At 49.4% G+C, this 15,519-nt stretch overlaps 1 protein-coding gene across 5 annotated transcripts in view; it reads right to left on the reverse strand.

Annotated features, from left to right (window-relative positions):
• Window positions 1–5,855: 5,855 nt before the first annotated feature.
• LOC106901793 (chromosome unknown open reading frame, human C20orf196) overlaps window positions 5,856–15,519 on the reverse strand; it is a 48,750-nt gene continuing 39,086 nt past the window's right edge. For all 5 annotated transcript variants that reach the window (XM_014964786.1, XM_014964787.1, XM_014964785.1 and 2 more), the window contains one exon: window positions 5,856–7,037. In XM_014964786.1, coding sequence (XP_014820272.1) covers window positions 6,517–7,037 — 521 coding nt within the window. In that variant the 3' untranslated portion in view covers window positions 5,856–6,516. The remainder of the gene's footprint in view (window positions 7,038–15,519) is intronic.

Genomic DNA, 15,519 nt, shown 5'->3' on the forward strand with positions numbered 1-15,519 from the left:
TCCTCATAAGAGAGATGCTCCAGGCCCCTCATCACCTTCATAGTCCTCTGCTGTCCCCTCTCCAGCAGTTCCCTGTCCTTCGGGAACTGGGGAGCCCAGAACTGGACCCAGTGCTCCAGATGGGGCCTCCCCAGGGCAGAGCAGAGCAGCAGGATGACCTCTCTCGACCTGCTGGTCACCCTCTTCCTGATGCCCCCCAGGATGCCCTTGGCCTTCTTGGCCACAAGGGCACATTGCTGGCTCATGGTCATCCTGTTGTCCACCAGGACTCCCAGGTCTTTCTCCTCAGAGCTGCTCTCCAGCAGGTCACCCCAACCTGTCCTGGTGCAGGGGGTTATTTCTCCCCAGGTGCAGCACCCTACACTTGCCCTTGTTGAAGTTCCTCAGGTTCCTCTCTGCCCAACTCTCCAGCCTGTCCAGGTCTCGCCGTGTGGCAGCACAGCCTTCTGGGGTGTCATCAGACATTCCAGAGTCAATCAGACCCATACTCCAAAGAAACCACATACAGTTAAGAAAAAAAAACACTCTTCTCTAAACAAAACCTGCGTCAAATTTACCACCTGCTCCAGAGATGTTTATTCCGAGGGGCTCTGTCTTTGCCCTTCCTTCTGTCTCAGCGTGAGCCACACATCTATTTTTGGCAGGTTTACTGGCGTGAGCTGAGCGTTGTATCTGGAAGTGAGCAGCACAGAGAAGAACTGCAGGCGCTCCCACCTGTGCGAGGACCAAACTTCTCCACAGACTGCCTGCTTTGGTAGCACAGAGCTTACCGGGGCCTCCATGAGATGCCAGCCAAGATTTGTAGACGTGAGTCATGATCCCCATGTTTCAGCTGCACCCAGCCTATTCTGCCTACGTTGCTCTTTAAAATGAGTTCCATGCTCTCCTCTGCCCGTATCTATCTCCACGCTCCTTCAGCAGCCGCCTATTCTCTGTTTTGTCATCATTTGCATCCCGTTTCCTGCAGGGCTGAAGAGAAATGAGTCCTCTTATCCCCCTTCTTGCTGCATCACAAATTTCTAAGAAGAAAGCCTGGATGTCTCAGGCAGTGGCTGTGCAGCCCCGAGAGCCTGGAGGAGATGAAGCAGAAGCAGGACCTCTCCAGAGGCACATCTCCTCCTGCCTGGTCCTCTGGTGCGCGGAGAAGCAGGACCCCAGACTAACGTCCTTCATGGCCACACACCTTCCAAACCAAGATTACCTCATTTTACCACCATTTAAAACCACAAGTGAGCAGCTATTCCCTAGAGTGTTTTCTAAATCTCATTCAAAAAAGCGGATGAAAAGCCGGCAGCTCAGGTTTTTCCAGGCCGCAGGAGGAGCACCCTGCAGGCACCCTTTCTCCTCAGAGCCCCAAAGAGGGGCTCCAGGCAGATCCCCCACATTTGTTATGAGTGGGGAAGGCCATGGCCAGCTCTGGGGCTGACCGAGGGTCAGACTAGAGTCCATTAGGGCTTCTTTTCCATCAAAACCCAGCAGGTATCTCTCAAACATCAGTAGCAGCAGGAATCTCCTAAAGAACAGGAACCTCAGGTTTTGATCCAATGTGGAAATTGTATGGGCTTGGCTTTTCTTTTTCTTTTTTTTTTTTTTTTCAAATCTGAATAGGAGACCAGGTGGTTTCAGAGCTAATCCAAAGAAAAGACCAATTCATAGAATCATAGAATCATTGAGGCTGGAAGACCAAACCAGGTACAACAACTGAAGGGATTCAGACATCATCCTCCGACTCCTCCAGCTCTCTCTTTCTGGGAATGGCAGTTAAAAACACGAGTTTACGTGCAAAACCTTAACTGTATGGAACAGCATAAACGCTGGCGAAAAATTATAAGCAACAACATGCAATTCCCACTGAAGATCTTCCTTCCTCCCTGAACATCCTTAGCAACAGCTCCCCACATCCATCAGCGTTCATGCCCTGGGAGCGGTGGTGGACCTGTGGTGGTGAAGCACCACGCGCCGGCAGGGAGAGGCCAGCACTGTTACTGCAATTATTGACAGCACTCTCAAGAGCACGTTGGTTTTTTCCACCTGTACCTATTGCTGAAGCAGCTGGTGTTACCTTTCTCCATAATTTTTGCCCGCAGGATGCTCTTCTCTGGCTTCTGACAGAGCAGCACCTGTGGATGTATTTATTACTGTAGAAATGGGGGTCCTCATCTCAACTGCTTTTTTTACCCCTAGCACCATTGAGTAGTTGGGGGAGCAGCTGAGGGTCTGCTCCAATGTTCTGTGTGTCCTCCAGCACATGAGCAACACCCATGCCATAAAAGCAAGAGAGCAACACATCCAGGAGAACCACCAAGAAGCCAGCTGCGTCAGTTCCGTGATGACTCAAGGACAGCAACCTAAACCCAGGCAGCCCCAGCATAAATCTATTTGCAAAGAGTGATTACACTGAGTCGAAAGCTCTTGGCCATAATTTGTAGCCATCTGGGCCAGCAGGGCCTCCTCCTGCTCTGGTTGAAGTCAGCAGCAAAATTTCCATTGCCTTTGCTGGGAACACCTGCGGAGCACGGGAGCGGTGCCAACCCGCCGGGGGCAGCAGGGCAGGAACAGCAGCCCCATGAGGCTGTTGGGCACCAAACACAGACTCTGTGCTGGGATCTGGCCAGAAAAGGGAACCGGTGAGAGGTCTCAGCAGCTGGGACTGGCAAGGTAAAAGCCATCTCCACACTGAAATGCTGCAGAGCACCTGAAACTGGTGCAAGCGGTGTGGCTGTACTGGAGTAACTGCATTAACTGGGAACCTTGATGTTGACCTTCAAGATCCCAACTGTCCTTTCTTCTTCGCCCACATGCTGTCACCTTCTGTACATCCCTTCCTCTTGCTCTCCACATTTCCTTGAACACGTCCACGCTGGAGAATGAATGGCTTCTCCAGCCAGTGAGCAATATCACCACAGCAAAGCACCCCATCGATGGACAAACCAGTGGGTGGACAAACCAGTGGGTGGAAACCATGCACAAAGGCACATGTCTTCCTGGCAGAGGGAAGAAGCCACTGAGACAGGAGATAGGAGGCCTCCAAGAGAGAAACTTGAAGTGGTTGTGTGGGGGTTCGTTGCTCTGTTGCTGGCTGACATCAGGCTCTTTGGGCTCAGAGAGAGATCTGTTTCATTTTAAAGCCAAGGATCTCATTAGCACGATCGTGAAAGACAGAAAAGAGCTGGAGGTTGGTGGAGGGCTGCTGGTGGGGAGGGAAATGGCACAGAAGTGCCCTCAAGCTGTGTTTAAACACAGTCTGGGAGCACCCTGCCCTGTTGGGACAGCCTCGCTGACCCAGGGATGGGCTGTCTCCTTCCCCTGACGGCAGGGTGAGTGGCTGGAGGCCACAGCCAGGAGAGCAGCTGCCCAAAAGCTCAACCCAAGGCACCTACTCACTCCTCTGCACCCCTGGGGAAGCCTTCCCCCTGCCAAATCCCTCCTGCTCCTCCTTGCACTCTCCTTCTTCCCGGGGTCCTTCCTCCTCCTCTCTCCCATCACTGGCCAGACACTGCTGTTCGTGGGCAGCAACAGCTCTGGCCAAGTGCCTGCCTCTCCAGCTGGCAGCAGAAGACAAGGTGCCCGTGGCTGTGTTTGCAGGGGTGGGAAGCACGTTGGCTGTGGTTATGCAGCTCTGCAGAGCTGAGGGCTGATCTGACACAGGCTCCTGGGCAGCCCTACACGTTTGAAGCCAACCGGTCCTTGAAAGCTGCTTTTCCACTTTTCTAAAGACTCCATTGCAAGAAGTAGCCCGTGAAAGAGCCATTTGCTGGATCCAGAACAAGGGGAGATTCCCCCATCAGGCTGAGAAAAATCACAAAAGCAACACACACACACAAAAGCAAAGAACCAACAAAAACAGGAGGAAAAAAGAACGCCACTTAGTTAATTCAAAACAACACATCGTAGTTATAACTGCAGATCAGCTTCAGTAATGCAAACAGAACATAAATTAGGCCCCCTGTGCTGTTGCTCACCAGAGGTAATATTCGTTATTACAATTCCTTCTACGCAGCATCATAAAATACCAAATAGGATGGGGCTGCTTTCAAGTACAGCCTCTTCAGAGCAATTGGAGAGTCTGGCTCGAACACCTGGCAAAGGAGAGAGACACATTCATCCCCCCGTGTCTTGAAGAAATTGAGGAGAGATGTTTATCAAGGAAATGAGTAATACAACGGTTTGGCTTTCAGCAGCCTTGGCAATACATACAGCAGGTTCCAGCACAGGTTTGTAAAAAATTAATTAGCAGTGAGTAGGAAAAGGAGAAATGAATGTTATTCTCTGTGCTGCAGTCTTGTTTAACCTAATAAAAGTGATTGAACTATAAGATCCCAGTGAAACACCTCCTAAAATTAAGTGTTTCTCCAGAAATGGAGCTCTTAATTTCACAGTAGGAATGATCAAATATTCTAAACTCTACCACGTTTCGTCTCCTAACAACAGATACCTGACAAGACGGTCAGACTCCCCTAAAATTTTAGCTTGTTTTGTTATCATTAAAAATCAATGGGATTTTGGAGCCTAATTTATCCAGCCGAGCTCTGCTCTGCGTCTGTAAGCACTTAAAATATGAAAATCTGCCATAAAATAATTAAGCCTATTCTAAATTTTAATGAAAATCTAACAATGAAAGTTTGGAGAAGATAAAGCTCTGAATTTTTCCAGCTGGCCTTGCAAGCCCCTCAAGCAAGCCATGAATCAAAGCTGAAACTCCAGCAAAGCAGGGGGCCTGGCAACCCTGGTATGGGCTACCCTGTACCTTCTTCCAGCCTGTCTCCATTAGAGCCTGAGACATCGTTCCAGAAGAGAACAATTCTAAGAGCAGCTGCAGTCTGTAAAGCACAGCTCTAATGACCTGTCCCGAGAGGCACGGGAAGCTCTGCATGCTCCTGGTCACCACTTTGAAGAGCTCCTGCATGCTGAGCAGAGGGAGCCTCGTGTGACAGCAGCACCCTTCCCACCAAGGCTTTGGCAGAGGTGGACCAGTCCTGCATCCCTCGTGCAGCTCTTTTCCTTTGGGATTCACTCCCAGTTTCCAGAAGCACAAAGCAAAGGAGAATTTGGCCTGCCAAATTGCTAGCAATGCGTCAGACCCAGAGCCCTTTAAATTCCCCAGGTGGCAGCGACCAAACACAACTGCTTGGAATTAGTCCTTCAGGTCACCTCTTGATGTCCTGGGGTAAGTGACAGTCACAACTCAAGCTGGGCAATCAGTGCATTGGGCCAGCTCCCACTGCAGCCAGCGGTGATCTTGCCAAGTAAAACCAGAGCAAGAAAGTTCTGGGTATAAAGAGCAGCAAAACTTGTTAGAAGAAGCAAACCTTTGCTGTAACCAACCAATGCCAGATGATCCCTACTAGAGGCCAACCACCTCCACGGTTCAAACATCTCACAGAACATTCTCCCTCATCCATCAACACACCAGGAAAGTAATCACAAGGCCTTGTGCAGTGCCAGTAGAGATAACAGAGTGTACTCAAGCAATGAGCATTGGCTTCCTCTCTGGGAAAGCTTTATTTTCTTTTTTACCCCATGGCAGCAGAAATCAGCAGGGACTAATGGGCAGGGAGAGAGCTGGAGAAAGCAGCAGTGCCCTACAAAATCAGTCAAGCGACCCACAGTCTTGGGTATGCTGAGATGCGAGCTCAGCTCTTCCTAGATCCTCTGCATCTCAAGCAGGCAGGTACCAGGGCAGCTGGCACCATCTCTGCAGCTTCCCCAGGAACACCTCTGCAGAGCCTTTACTCAGGAATCTATTTCAGGTTGCTCTTAAACCAGCTCATATAGATAGGAAAAAATCCCCAGTCTGCTCAGCTGGTGCATCTGAAGTGTTAGAAACATCACCAAGGCGATGAAGCTTTACTTTCTTTTTTTTTTTTTTTTAATCCCTCCTGTTAAAAAAAAAAACAACAACCCCACAACTTTCTCCAAAGCTGTATTTCCTCTCCCCTTCATGCACACACACACACTTTATCTGTCGAGAAAGCTCGCCTGCGCTGCAGCCGTGACCTGTGGGATCATATGTCTGTTGGTAAACACACACGGGCCACCTGTGGAGGCACAGGATCAGTCAAGCACAGAACAAAATCTGAAGTTCCCTCCCCAGGTCTGGGCACACCGTGCCAAGCTCAGTCCATCAGCCAGCTACAGCCAACAGCACTTGGACATCCTCACCCACACAGCGCCCGAGTTTGGGCTGAGCCACCGTTCAGCTGGGGTAGGGACGTAGGTCAGTTGAAAAGCCTGGTGGGTATAAACCATCGTGTTTGATGTCCCAGCAACAGACTGTATCACTCATCACCCATCCTGATCAGTCAACACATCCCGAGCAGTTACGCGGGGACCACGGATGCTCCTTACGCGGTGCTGCCACAGGGACCAGGGTGGCAAGGTCTGCTCCAGATCAACCCCTCCATGGAATACGTGGTGTTGAAGGTGATGCTAAGAGGAACAGTGTCTCTCCAAGAAAGTCACCTCTTTATGGCATGAAAGCAAAGCTCCGATGACAGGAACAAAGCAGCACCTTGCTCACTTCTCATGTGACGCTTCAGGGCCACGTTCTGTCAGTGTTTGTTTCAAGAGGAACTGCAGGACGTCATCTGAGAGTCCGGGTGTTTTCTTTCTGTCTTCCAAGACAACTTCTCCCTCATCCGGCTTTGTAAAACAAGCAGTAGTGGGGTGGTTTGGAAAGATCTTACACCCATCTCTGTTCAAGACCACCTGGGCCATTTGCAGGCAACGCAACCCATATTTTGTTCCATCCCGGTTTGCCAGCTCTGAAATCTTCTGCGACAGACATTGTGATGCAGCCTCGTAGGTGGGATCCGTTCTGTCTGGCCGTTTTCTGCAGTACATTTTGTAGAAATCCTCAAGAGATTTCCTGACACTGGTGTCTTCTGCACTGTCGTGTTCATACGTCCATGAGAAAGCAGCATCATTAGGTTCAGCGGGCTCACACAGCCCTGCTTTTGGAGAACATCTCATGTTTGCTCTCTCAGAGCCTCCAGCAAAAAAGCTCCCAGGAACTGCAGCGGGTAGATTGCTCTCTCCTGCAAGCACAAGATCAATGAAAACTCATTAGTCACCAGGTCATTCCTGTGGCAAGATCTGTTTTTGTCCCCTCTCCCTGCAGCCTGGCAGACAGGCTCTGTGCAGGGGCTGAGCTAAATTCTGCTTTCCACTCGGCTGGGCTGCAGATTCATACAAGAAGCACTGTATTTGGGGATCTCATAGTTGTCCCAGCCTCACCCCACTGCAGTGTGACCTACCTCCTAGCTCCTCTCAGCCATACTTCCAGAGAGCTGGGAACTGGGATCCTCTGCTGCAGAAGACAACAGCTGTCCCCCAGGGAAGTCCCGTTTGCAGCTGAAGCAGTTCTGCCTCTGTCTCCTTTTTCTCCCTTCATCCCCGGGTCTCATTTTTCCCTTTTCAGAGTTCTTAATTTTACTCCTACAGCACAATGTGCAGTCCTGTCCTTCAGCTTTCAGCCAGACCCAGAGCCCCCAGACCAACACTGGTACGGTGACTGCAGAGAGTTTGGGAAAGGAGACCACCTGCTTTCCCACAAAGACCCATTTTTGCAGCCCAAGTGCACTAAACACTCTTCCCACATCCTGCAGGAATTTTTAGAGATAACGTTTATGTAAAGGCTGAGGACTCATTCTTGCCTAGCTCCTCCCCTCCTTTCTTGCTGACCCACATCTCTGGATCACAGTCAGGGCTAGGGCTCTCTCCCACCCCAATGCAATCAAGGGAGACACTTTGTACTTATAATTAATACAGCATCAGCAGAGACTCTTGGCAGCGATGTGACCAGGACGATCAGGAAGCCACACAGAGCTGCAGGTAGGATGACCCCCCCATAAAAAAGACCTTGAATGAGGCTCTGGTACCCAGGGAGTGCCTCTAACTGCAATTGCATCCCTGAGCCCACCGTGCCAGCCCATTTGCCAAGCACCTGAGACACAGAAGAACATTTTCCAGGGCTCAGCTAGAGGTTGCCCAACCATCATTGGCAACTGACACAAGGAGGACGTAGGGAGGCAGAAAATAGCTGGGTCTTTTCTAATTCTGTGCAATACGAGGCAGAGTGCAGTCCTTCACTTGGGTGAGAGACCATGTTCAAAGGAAATCTCAGCACAGTGGCAAAAGGCTGCTCTTCCCCTCCCAGTAAACAAAGAGCTACCCTCTCCTTCTTGAGTGGCCAGAGATTCATTAAAATGAAATTAAGATGTCTGTTCAGTCATGCTGTACATGGCCTCTTTCTTCCTCCCCCTACTTTCTATCTTTGATCTTTCTTTTCAATTTCACTTCATCTTTAATTCTGCAATTTTAGACAGAACTCTCCCTCCTCTTGCAGCGTGTCATTTCCAGTGCAGTACAAAGAAAAGCTTAGCAGCCTTCTTTTAACATCGATATACGCCATGAGAGCAGCAAATCAGAGGTAATCAAAGAGAACAGGGCCACTTTGCCTCAGTGATCTCTCAGCCGTGGTGCCTCTGTTCAACCAGAACCGAAGCCTCATGCATCTCTGATGGCTCAGTCAAGTGGCACTTGTGCTCAGGCTCCTGTGGCAATTGCAAGCCCCTGTGCCGAGCTCCTGGCTCACTCCTGCTGACGCACAGCTCACCGCCAGGTCCTGGAAAGAGCAGCAGCCACCTCCAGCCACAAATCCCAGCCCTGCCTGGTCTGGGAAGAACAAAATCCTATTGGTTTCGTGGTGTCAGGGGAGACCTTCGCAATGCTGTTCTGCCCTTCTCCTGCAATCTTAGATGATTGGATATTGGGAAAAATCTCTTCGCTGTAAGGGTTGTCAAGCCTTGGAACAGGCTGCCCGGGGAAGTGGTGGAGTCACCATCCCTGGAGGTATTTGTAAGACATGTAGATGTGGTGCTGAATGACATGGGTTAGTGGTGGATTTGGCAGTGTTGGGTTAATGGTTGGACTCAATGACCTTAAAGGTCTTTTCCAATGTAAATGATTATTCTATTCTCTTCTCTTCTATTCCATTCTATTCCATTCCATTCCATTCCATTCCATTCCATTCCATTCCATTCTCTGCCAGTATGACCTATAAACAAATCACCCTTTGCTGAAGCACCATCCACCGAAGAAGTGACCAGTAAGTACTTCAGGGGTATATTTTGGGGTTTGATTAATCAGAAAGTACTCAATTATATTATTGGGAGAACAGTTTTCTTTCAGTTACTGATTCAAATTTATGTATCTCGCTTTTTCAATAGCAGTCCCTATCCTCTTAGTGGATTACTTTTGCAGCAAAGCCTTCTTAAGGCAAGACATGAAAACTTAGACGCAGAATTCCCAGAAACAATCTATATCCCACCTTTCCTCAGCTTTCCTGATAATTTCCCAGTCCCTTCTCAAATTATCTGCTGAGACCAATCTTTGCAAATACACTTTTCCTTCCTAAAAGATATCAGTCAAGGCAGAGTTGGCCCCCTCTAAACAGCCGATATTGCTGTTGCGATGCAATCCTGAATAATTTACAAAGGACAGGGCACCAGCCCAGCAGCTGGATGCCTGCAGGGTCCAGAAAGAGCTTCTCAGCCGGGGCACCCGTGCAGGACACAGACACGCCATGCAGGCCAGCAAACACGCTGGGAAAGGCAAAGGCAGCATTCAACTAATCGATCCCTTTCCCTCTCCATGCACCCCCACCTCCCAGGAAAGCTGGGATTCCCTGAGAGCACACAGCACTGTTACTTCAAAGCTGAGACCTCTCTGGCCACCTCCCAGTAGCATGAAAATTGTAGTTTTATGAACTTTATTCTTCCACGCTGAACTTAACAGCGCAGCTGTTCTCACACCCTTGTGCTGGCTTGAGCCAGCACCTACAGAAGTCAATGTGAAGAAGAGCAGGGCTGAAATCTCCCACTCTGTTCACCTGTAACGGAGCTTCACCGCCAGAGAGCCTGGTCCAAATTATTTTTAGTTATTTTCTCTCACTTATGCGACCAAGCACGCGTTAAACGGAAAAAAAATAATAACAAAAGCCCCCCAGAAAAAAAAGCCCAACAGCTGAAACAGGTCATTACTCATGTCTTGATTTCATTCTCACATGATGGATAAGCATCAGTAAGAATATACACTACTTCATCTGCGCCTCCAGTCCACACTAATTGAAGTGCAGCATTTTCAGCTTATTAGTAAAAGACCTGGGGGCTGCTAAAAGGATATTCTTTGTGTTTATAAACCTGCTGATGAAAATTTAAAGCCTTCCATCTGGTACAAGCACATAACCCTACCGCTCGAAGCGCACAACCAAATCCTGCTTTGGACTCGGCTCACTTTCACTGACGCAACCTCTCTGCAATATTGCTATTTTCCCTTCCACAAGAGCAGCTCAGGTAGGGATTTAAGTCTCCATATACCCGTGTTCAAGCACATACAGCCAGAGGGTAAAATAAGACATCCCTCAAACAGCAGAGCTCCAACAATGGTGGCTCTCTGGGGGAAGAAATGTCCCCAGATTCAGGTGGGCAGCAATCCCTGCAGCTGCTGGTGCCTCACTAGAGCTGGTGTGGCTGTGATCTCTGTCTCTGCCCCTTGCAGAGGCTTTGCTGGACGCCAGCATCTGTTAATTCTCTCATTAAATCTCTAGCTGGGTTTGTCCAAGCCTCCTGCCCTCTCCCACGCCACCCGACTGCCTCCCGGGAACCCTGCACATAGGAGGTGGGCCTCTCCTCCTGCCCAGGACACAAAGGTCCATCCTGTTATGAGGGACTGCGAGATTTATGCTGGAGATCTGAGTGTGGGAGAGCTCAACCCACAGTGTTTTGTCATCAGCAGTTCTGTGAAAAGGGCAATTACACCGTTGGTTTCAGGACAGGAATCATTTGCCCTAAGGCTTAGAAATGACTCAGCCCTGGCCCAGATGGAGCTGGAGTCCAAGCCCATCAAAGTGAATGCCCCAGGGCAGCAAGTCCTGTCTCCAAAGGGTTCAAGCCCTTGGCCCCTTCCAGCTGTTTGACCGACCACATGCCATGGAGAGCTCGGAGCACGGGCTGAATTTCTCTGGGAGCCTCTATTGTGCTGCCCTAAACACCGACCAAGAAAACCTTAAGATTGAGGAAAGTGAGGTATTTTTTTGAACAGAACTAAATTAATCTGGAGACACACAAATTGCCCTTACGTTCACTGTAGCGACTGAAGTTCAACCAGATGCTGGTGAGATGATGCTAGAGCACATCCCTATGTTGTAAAGTCAATGACAGGGCTGTTATTCAGAGTCTCTTAGAGTGACAGAGCTGATGTAGGTACTCAGCTCTGAGACGGTGCACTGAGAGAACACGTGTCTGCTTCCTGCTCCAGCCACCCTGCTGGAGAAACCATCTACAGCCACCCTGCTGGCTGCCAAGGCCCACAGAAACCATCAAGACCAGCTTGTCTGAACACAGGAAAAAGGAAAAACAAAGGAAAGCAGAGAGCTAGATGAGAGAGGAACTCTCCTTGTGTGAGACTATCCCAAAATTCCCAACGCTTTCCCTACTCTTCCTGGGAGCAGCTGGAGCTGAGCATAACTGAATATAGCTTTTTTATTCAGAGTAGCTGAAGAGCAGAAGCAGGAGACACGGTCTAGCTGGGGACACAAACTCCAGCTATGGACTCGCATGTCAGAGCTTAAATTACTGTCTTCCCTGAGGCACCATCATGATTTTATGCCAAGTTCAAGAACCACAAGAGATCACAGATCTCATCTCTTGGCACCTGGTAGGTCCCAAACTTTTCCTCAGGGAGGGAGACAGAAGACTCTCTCCTGTTTGTCACGAAATCAGCCACTCCTTGCCATGGACACCACAACCTCTACCTCAGTGTGCTCCTTCTACACACGAGTCTTCTCCTCACTGTGACTCGTTACAGCCAAAGGCAGCACATTCTCAGCATCCAAGGGCACACAAGCAGGACACAAGTTAGCAGTTGTTTTGGTTGAGGGTACCCATTTAAAAAGGGCCATTCTTTTCCCATCAACCTGCAAGGATGCACCTGGGGTAAAAGCAATCACAGAATCCTCATGGTTGGAAGGGACCTCTGAGATCACCGAGTTCAACCACACACACACACAAAAGACCCCCACAATCTTGCCACGTCTACACGCTTCCTAAATCCCTCCAGAGATGGTGACTCCACCACCTCCCTGGGCAGGCTGTGCCAGTGCCTGACCACCCTCTCAGGAAAGTCATTCTTCCTAAGATCTCATCTAAACCTCCCCTGCCACAACTTCAGACCATTTCCTCTGCTCCTGGCATCATTCCCTTGGGAGAAGAGGCCACCCCCCACCTCTCTACACCCTCCTGTCAGGGAGTTGTAGAGGGCAAGGAGGTCTCCCCTCAGCCTCCTCTTCTCCAAACTCAACATGTCCAGTTCCCTCAGCCTCTCCTCATAGGACTTGTTCTCAATCATTCACAAATAAGAAGGGGTCCCTAATTCTGTGGCTGCTGTCTAAGTGTAAGTGCACAAAGTGCTGCTACAGACCACGCAGCACTCCAAGGAAATCCCCTCTTGCCTCACCATCAGGCACGTCAATACGGCTTGGGAAAGTTAAAGCAGGGGCAATCCCATTTGGGCTGGAGCAGAGCTCCCGACTGACAGCACATCTGTGCCAAATCCCATCAGTTGGAGGATGCATCTATCTGCACAGGGGGCAAGAACAAGTCCCAGGTGGCAGCAGAACTCCCTACGTGCCCACGCACCTTACTCTTACATATGCTGAGCACTTGAGACAGCTAATGCAGAGAAAAACCATCGTTTTTTGTTTGTTTTTTTTTTAATTTCCACCTGGTTGGTTTCCAATGGGAGTGCATGTATCATCACGGTAATACAATTCCACGGTAATACAATTCCACTCTGCTCTGGGAAGAAAAAAGAAATTTAGGGAGAATTTTGCAGGAGCTCATTATACCCCATCTCACAGACTCTTAGCCTGCCAGTAATCACAATCAGAATAAAAAAACATCAGAATGCTCAGGCATTGCAAAGTTAGACATTTTGGGGCCAAATCCTATTGTCCTTACTCACATTAATAAAACTTCCATTGATTACAACTGTTAAAAATCCACATGGTAACTGCTCATTACATCCCTTTCAATGAACAGTAATATATTTGTACTGTATGATTTCCATTACTAACATTTAAATTGGAATAGCACCCCAAAAAAAAAAGTATCAAAACCCCAAGTACCATTCTGCTAGGTGCTGCACAGACACCTATCACTTTGAGTAAATGACAGATCCTACAGCATTGAAGAATTATGGTAAAGTTATAATTTTTCTGCCTTGCAGAAAACAGATGGTTCTTTTCCTTGCATTGTTTTTTGAGAAACCTTCCAGCATTTAAAGCAAAGGCAAAATGGCACTTTCAATGACATTATCATTCAGAAAGCCTGTTGTCAGCAGACGAAATTTGTTCCTCGTGGGTATTTAAATTGCGAACTGAAAGTGAAAATAAGAATATAATTGGCTTTGCTGCTGTTGCTGTCTCCCCGATGACACACGAGTCAGCTCCCCATGCCACAACACGCAGCGGGCTACAGCTCCCAAGACAGCATCTTCTGCTTTACACATGGCACAACCAGCGATGTCCTTCGTGCCCGTGGCAGGGGCACCCCTCGCTGTGCCTGCTTGCTGAGGAAGGGCTGGGAGCTGGGCAAATGTTGGCTGCTCCATAGGGAGGAACAGCACTGGGTACAGCCCAGTATTGAGTCAGGCTCTCTGCCTTTTTTTTTTTTTTTTCCTACCTGCTGCACATTTGTGGTGTGAAAAGTTGCGGGAGGGGAGGGCTTTAATCTGCATGGGATAAGACGTAAGCAGTTATTCTGGGGAAGCACAAACCCTTCCCTTTCTGTCTAACTCCCTTCGGAGTTTGAAATTCAAGAAAAATAAAAAAGCCTGGCAAATGGTAAAGTGCTTTGGGAAGGCAATAAGCAGGCACAGCTCATCCCCCCAGACGCTCCTCCAAATGTCACATTGGGTACGAAGCTCTGCCCTGCTTCTGAGAGCTCACAGCTGATGCCTGCTGCGCTGTACTTTTAAGTCAGCTGGAAAACTCAGCTAAATGAAAATCGCACTAGTGAAACTCGGTGGATTTAATAAACCACAGAGCAGCCAGTCAGCCACAGTATGAACTCCTACGAATTAACACGCCTTCCGTGCTGAAAGCCAGGAGCCAGGCACCGCTCCTCATCTCACAAACCCGTTCCTAAGCAACCAAACCCCACGGTCCAGGGCAATAGGTATGGGCAGAAGCAGCAGCAGCAGCATAAACACCATCACTTACGGCTGTGCCCCAAGAGCTACGGGCCCTGGCTGGCACTGTCTGTGAGGAGCTGCTCTCAGTGGGACAGCACAGAGCATCGCCCGCTGCCAACAGCCCCGGCGTCTCCGAAGAGACGGGCAGACACGTAACGGGGGTGCCCGAGATGTGATTTTTACAAGGCAAGTTCCTCCCTTGGAGGTCATCGCCGTTCTAAAAACAGACACGGCAAAGTTAAGAATTCTTCAAATAGGTTTATTTAGAGTGATTTCATTTACATAATTCTGTAGCCAGCAAAAAAAACCAAACCCTACAGCATCCTATTTGTCTCAAATTGTGATTCAAAAAATAGCTTCTTAAGATCTAAGACTAAAGATTCTACTATGAAGAGTAACCTTTCTCTGGAACAGAAATAATAAAAAAACCTGTTTATGTAGCTGAAAACATTAACTGTCAATTAAGGTTATTACCCAGCAGACGAGGGCATCAAGGGGCTTTATTAAATTACAACTGTCTGCTGCTTTCCTACTACATACACAGTCTTGGGAGCTGACAGCCAGACTCGCCTTGTCTATGTAACACTAACAGCACCAATTTCCAGAAAGAAACTCTGACAAGGCCTCTTGTGCTAATTGCTCAGCTTCCAATTAGGCATTAGGAAAGCACGGGGAAGTGACTAAAAGCCCAGCACCACACGTTCACGTGCACAGCCCCAGCAGCGCTGTGCCAGACCAGCCTCTCCTTAGCCACAGCGAAACGTCCCCGTGGGCTTCCAGCCTGGGATGGAGAGGACCCAAGAGGAGCATCCCCAAGCCAAGCCTCTGCCTCCTCTGCAGGTGGAAGTAGGAACCAGCCTCTCATGCCATGTCCCTCGCTCCCCAGGACCCCAGCATTGTGGGGAGGACTCACACCATTTGAGTCGTTTGACCCCTTTCCTCCTGTGAGCAGGCAGAAGCCTTTTATTAAAAAGATCAATTTGTCCCTCTTTTAATCAGTAACTTGCAGTGTTGCTTTTTTTTTTTTTTTTTTTTGCCCTTCTGTCAGCGTTCTCCTGAGGAGACCGGATGGCGCCCAGAGGCGGAAAGGACTTGACCCCCACCTCCCTCCACACCCCCGACCCTGGGTGGTCAGGGTGGGCTCCCTGAAGCCTCACCGACGGCTCCCTCCTTCCCGCCCTTCCCCTCAGCGACCCCCTCGCCTCAGGGTGGGACACCCGCGCGCCGACACGTGACCCTCCTCCGCGGGGGCGGGGCTCCGCTCCG

This window comes from Calidris pugnax, unplaced genomic scaffold, assembly GCF_001431845.1.
Source record: "Calidris pugnax isolate Ruff unplaced genomic scaffold, ASM143184v1 scaffold219, whole genome shotgun sequence".
NCBI classification, from domain to species: domain Eukaryota; kingdom Metazoa; phylum Chordata; class Aves; order Charadriiformes; family Scolopacidae; genus Calidris; species Calidris pugnax.